The 6263-nt window shown below is 43.7% G+C and overlaps 1 protein-coding gene across 1 annotated transcript; it reads left to right on the top strand.

The window, feature by feature from the left end:
• Positions 1-4068: 4068 nt before the first annotated feature.
• Positions 4069-5989, top strand: LOC147632602 (uncharacterized). The gene has a single exon (XM_086807024.1). The coding sequence runs from the start codon at positions 4781-4783 to the stop codon at positions 5987-5989; it is 1209 nt and encodes a 402-aa protein (XP_086663150.1). The 5' UTR covers positions 4069-4780.
• Positions 5990-6263: the final 274 nt, after the last annotated feature.

The following is a 6263-nucleotide window of genomic DNA, read 5'->3' as shown; positions in this document are numbered from 1 at the left end:
TTATGTAGTATTAATCTTAATGCATTATGTATTAAACTTATTGCAATATTTATTATGCATAACGCGTTAAGCATATACTTAATGCATTACCTTAATGTATTAATGCTTAATGCATTATGTATTAAGCTTATTGCATTATGCATACTACATTATGCTTAATACATGAATGCTTAATACATTATGAAATAATGCATTAAGCTTAATACATTATGCATTATGTATTAAGCTTAATGTAGTATATATTATGCATTATGCATAATGCATTAAGTATATGCTTAATACATATTATGCTTATACATTATGAGCTATGTGTGCATATGTTTATGCGTAGAGCATACACATAGCTCAAATGCATAAGCTTAATACTTAAGTTAATGCAATAATGCTTTATGCATAGGCTTATGCATAAAGCAATATTGCATTAACTTATGTATTAAGTTGATGCATGGTTTGAGCTATGTATGCATATGTTTATGCATAGAGCATAATCATGCTCTTTATAAGCTATGCATGCATATGTGAGCTATGTATACTTTATGTGGGCTATGTAATATATGCTCTGTGTGAGCTATGTTTTTAGGTAATGTTTTTATGCATATAGATGTGGCCATCATGGGGATCATCACCAAATGGACCAAGATCTGATATATAGAGGGGCATCCTCTAGTATACGTCCCTCCCATACCCCATGACCCTGATTTGCAACGTGTTTTAAAGACACATGCGGCTTGTAAGATGATGAACTCTAGGTATGGGGGTGAGAAATTGAGTTGCTTGGGCTTATCCCCCACCTTCTATGTGCCAAACACTTCAACTATCCCATTGTCACACATTTCCATGCATCCCACCACCTTCCCTACCCCTCTCACTTCTATTTTTCCTACCCCTCACTCTTCCACTTTCCCTACTCCTCATTCTTCATCTCCTCCTAGTGCTCAATGCACTCCTACTTCATCTGTGGTGCTATCTCCCCATCATGCAGCATCCTCACGTGACGCTACTCAGGTGGTGATAGCTTGAGGGCTTGTTAGAGCTGTCGAAAATCTAGTAGTGGGGGAGGTGGGTGCGGCAAATGCTTTAGGGTGAACCGTCACCTTCACCTATGGCGACAGATAACGTACCCGAGGAGGGTGGTATGATTTACTATACCCTTGATGAGGAGGGCGGTCCTTTTGTGGATGACACGGGGGGATGAAGGGTTTATTATACCTTTTGTCAATTAGTCAACCAAACCTCTAAGGATGCCTTAAAACCGTGGGGAGAGTAGAAGGATATAGATTTCATGTATGTGGTGGTGCAATGTATGCATGAGGAGTTCCCAAACCCACCACACATACGTTTTTTCGACAAGTGGGTGAGGAATCACATAATATAGATCCTTAATAATAGAAAGTCTCACACAAGGAGGTGCATGAAAGATGGTTCACAAATACCCGCCAATTGCAAGGAGTGGAAGAAGGCAAAGAAAGAAGCTAGGGAGGGTACTCAATACCCTCAGCAAAAGACCCTCAGCAAAAGGTAGCACATTATGTGAGTCAACTGCTAAAGTACAGTGCGACAAAGTATGGATCCGGAGTAAAGGCAAGATGGCTTGCACGATTTGTAAGTTTTCTTTTTGGAAATTTTCAATAAATTTTGTCGTGAATTTCATATCTCATGCATGTTGTAATTTGTTGTAGGAAAGGACAACAAGTCGCCCCGAATGTCTCAGGAGAATAGGTTACACCATAAGTATCACAATGAAGCTGAGACTTGGGAGTGGCTCAAACGCAAGAAAGTGGTCACCGATGCAAATATCCACAACGAGCTGAGTAGGGCAACTTAGTGAGTAGTTGAACTTGAATTATAATTATCACCCAACTGGTTTTGCTTGTGGCTAACTTTTTTGCATTGTATCACTATTTAACGCAAGAAGACGATGTTGAAAGTGACAATGATGATGAAGGTGGTGGTGCACGTGGTGAAGATGCAAGTGAAGATGAAGATGATGCATTAATTTAATTAGTTTTTGATGCCTTCATCTTTATTCATTTTTGGACATGAATACCTTATGTAATTTGCAATTATATGTATGTAATTTACAATATACTCCATGACATTATTATATTGCAATTATTTTTTATGTTCTAAGTGTTTAAAAAAAATATTAAGTAGTGTTTAAATAATATGATTTAAAAAAAAGTGGGGAGAGATGTGGGGACATGTGTCTCCACATCTCTTCTCCATTATGTCCCCGTCTTTTTTGCAGATAGTCTGCGACTATACATGTTGCTCTACAGGCACGGCTATAGCCGCATGTATATCCGTGATGATAGCCACGTAAATGTTTTTTTTCCATATATAGATGCTTTTAAATTTGTGTTGCTCTAGACATGACCGTGCTCTTCGTTTGTTGTACTCTCTCTCTCTCTCTCTCTCTCACACACACACACACACACACACACATACTTATAAGCACCCTGAAATAGCACACAATTATTGACACATGCATGTATCTCGGGGGGTTCTCCTAAAAATATGTAAGTGTAGCACGTGAGTTCATCAAGAGGGGTATATTAATTAAAAAAGGTTACATAATTACATTTACAAGTGGGGTGTTTTAAACAAATTTAAAAAAAACCATAACTTTATGAAGAAAAAGGGGTCATTTTATTCATAAAAGTATGTAAGTGTAAGGGGTCTTGAAAATACCCCTTGAAGGTGTGATACATAAAAATTCTTAGAGGTGAACCCCTCAAGGCATGTATACATTCGTAATCCATGCCAAGTTCTGTCAATACTCTCCTATCATGCGTCCTTATGTTTAGCATCTTGTTGTCGGAAGGAAGCATCCTTTTCATGAGCCTACAATGGATTTGAGAGAATTTCAAATATTATTTATTAAGGATATGATATGTCAAAATTATAAGGATATTGTAGGTTCTTGAAGAATGCTTGTGGCTAACCTTTTTACATTGTATCACTATTTAATGTAGCAAGACGATGTTGAAAGTGATGGTGGTGATGAAGGTGGTGGTGCACGTGGTGTGAAGATGCGGGTGTAGATAAAGATGAAGAAGAAGATGATGCATTAATTGAATTAGTTTTTAATGTCTTCATCTTTATTTATTTTTGGACATGAACACCTTATGTAATTTACAACTATGTATATAACTTTTAATATAATCCATGACATAATTATATTACAATTATTTTTTATGTTTTACGTGTTTAAGTGTTTAAGTATTTTTAAAAAAATGTGATTGAGTAGTGTTTAAATAATGTGATTTTAAAAAAAGCATGCATAGAATGGAAGAGAGATGTGGAGACACATGTCCCCATATCTCTCCCCCATTTTGTCCCCACTTTTTTCTTGTAGATAGTTAGAAGCTACATACGCTGCTAAACAGACACAACTATATCTGCATTTATATGCATGACTTTAGCCGTGTGCTCATAGCCACGAGTATAGCCGCGTTGATAGTCACCTAAAGGTTTTTTTCCATATATATATTCTTCTAGACGTAGCTTTTTGTTGTAGTCTCTCTCTCTCTCTCTCTCTCTCTCTCTCTCTCTCTCTCTTAGTAGTATAGCAATCCTTAGTAGTATAGGAATCACACATATTCTAGCGAAGAGATCCCATGTTCAAGTTGCAATCCTCACACTTCAATGCCATTATATACACCTTATGCACTTGGCTATGATGTAATTCTCTCTCTCTCTCTCTCTCTCTCTCTCTCTCTCTCTCTCTCACACACACACACACACACACATGCGATGTACTTGGCTACACCCACTAGACTCACTAGTGTCATCATTAAATAAAAGGTGTTCGCTCTCTAGAAAAAGGTTAGCCTCCTCCACATCCACCAACAGTGACAAAACTTCAAAACAGAATTTCAAATCAAGTCATGGAGAGAAGAGTAGTGAAGCTTGAAAAACAAAGAAGGTAGGCTAGATGTGAGGTTAATAATATTTACGCATCCACATGGATATCCAAACATTTGTAATTAAGGCTTGCGTAGAGCAGCACTTTTTCAAAAGACACGCCATACATGATACCATGGTGGTGGTGACAACGCGCGCGAGAGAGAGTTGGCAAACCAACCACTCAAATTACGGCGGTGAGTGGAAGGAATTAAGCGTTGCTTCAAATTGCAGGTCACCGGAAGATCAAAAGCCTTATAAGAATGTTCGAAGAGGGGTGGTTCCCCACCGATGAATTAGGACGTGCCGCCTTTTTCATTCAATCAGGCGCTCTCGCCGACGCCTGCGCATCGATCGGACTGATTGTTTCGTCTATCTCACACAATTAAAGACGCATGATCCATCGATCGCATCTTGCTCTGCTGGAAAGACTGGAGTCTTTTGGCACGCGTGGCCTGATTACGCATGGAATAGGCATTCGCTTTGAGCGCCCTTCCCCTTCCCTTTACTACGAATCGCTTCCGCCGAGGAGAAACTGCCCACCGGCGCATATAAAACGTACAGCATACAGCGGCAGTCCTCCACACTCCGGTTGTTGAATCCTAAGAGCACTACTAGCTATAACTACCAGCTTCTACGCATACATAACACATACTAGCTCTGTCCTGCATATTAGCTGCTTAATCAATCTGTTTCTATTATTTATATAAGTATATGGCTGGTCCTACTGCTGCTGCGGCCGATGCCGATGCCGATGCTTCATCCGTACGCGGCGTCGGGCATGAAGCTGGCTCTGCGCCTACTGCTATGCATGTCGACGACTCGACGTTTGGTGGTGAGAAGCTGGTGATGATTAGGCCCTGCGCCTACTGCTATGCATGTCGACGACTCGACGTTTGGTGGTGAGAAGCTGGTGATGATTAGGCCAGCACCGCACTGCCCACCCCCCGTAGAGGTGGTAAAGGTGCCCAAAGTGGTGACGGAGTACCCCATGCCGGGCGCCATGCAGACACACGAGATGGCCGTGGTGGGCGAGCACCTGCTGTTAGTGAGCCAGCAAACCAACAGCAGTCTGGTGAAGGTGGAGCTGGACCCGGCCACGGGGCGCCCGCTCTCCTGCACCAGGTTGCACGGGCTTGCCGCGTCTCGGGAGCACCCGGGCCAGGTTTGGGCCACGCTACAGTTCAAGGCCGCCCTCATCCGCCTGAGCCTGGCCGCGGGCAAGGATCCCGCGGTGGTGCAAATCATACAGCTCCCCGCCTCCGTGGAGGGCCCCCACTGCGTCCTCGAGAATGGGGACGACCTCTGGACCAGCTGCAAGGTGGCCATCCACCCCACAAGTGGCGACGTGTACGCCAGCCTGGACCAGAGCAGCAAGATATGGCGGTTGGATTCGGCCACCGGCCAGGCCGTCGAAGAAGACATCCCGGCGTCCGAGGGCAGCACGCCGGTGGGGCTGATTTCCGGGCCAGACGGCAATGTGTGGTTTGTGCTTCTGGGTGGCGCCTCGGGTGGGACAGGGACGTTCGGTCGCATCTCTGGAACGGGCGAAATCAAATGGTTCCATCTCAGCACGCAAGCGGGAGCCAATGCCGGCCTCATCCACCTGGCATTTGATTGGGATTATGAGGCCGCCAAGAAGCTGAAGCAGGATGCCAAGCTCCAACCAACCTTACGAATGTGGCTGCTGGGCTCTTCCTTGCTCTCCCACAGCACCGGTGCGGATGCCATCTTCGCCGTCCAGCTGGACGGTAATCGGGTCACCAGCGAGCACACCATCACTCTGGCAACGCCGCGCTGCTTCACGCACCGCATCCTGCCCCACCGCACGGGCCTGTTTGTGTCAGAGCTCGGCGTCTCGGCCCTTGCTCACGTTGCGGGAGCGGCCTCACTGAACCTGAGCGACTTCGAGGGGGAGACCACTGATGTGTACGCGGACTTCGGACTGGGCATAAGCTCATCACAGTACCGCTTCTCGGAGAAACACCCTCCCAGATCCCTCGCAGCTGCTCCCGCACTCGCCTCCCGCGTGGCGGCAACTTATGCTGCCGCCGCCGGGAGCAAGCGCCCACGCGAGTTCTAATAAAAATAATATATATATATATATATTATGACTAGTATTATTTACTAATATATGTAGCAATGTGCGAAAATGATACGATGTGAAAAATGTAACACTTGGATAATGAACCATATGCATATATATTTGGAAGCTATAGACCATATCTTATTATAATATTTTGGGTGGAGAGAATATCATTGTTCAGCTCGTGATCGTGTGCAAGTAGAATGTGTAGGCAACATCCATTGGCTGTGTTATCATGACATTCATGAGATAATTGAAAGAGCAATCAAAC

This window comes from Cibotium barometz, chromosome 13 (assembly GCF_041138505.1).
Source record: "Cibotium barometz isolate CiBa-2024 chromosome 13, ASM4113850v1, whole genome shotgun sequence".
In the NCBI taxonomy this organism is placed as follows: domain Eukaryota; kingdom Viridiplantae; phylum Streptophyta; class Polypodiopsida; order Cyatheales; family Cibotiaceae; genus Cibotium; species Cibotium barometz.
This window is presented reverse-complemented; position numbering and strand designations above follow the sequence as displayed.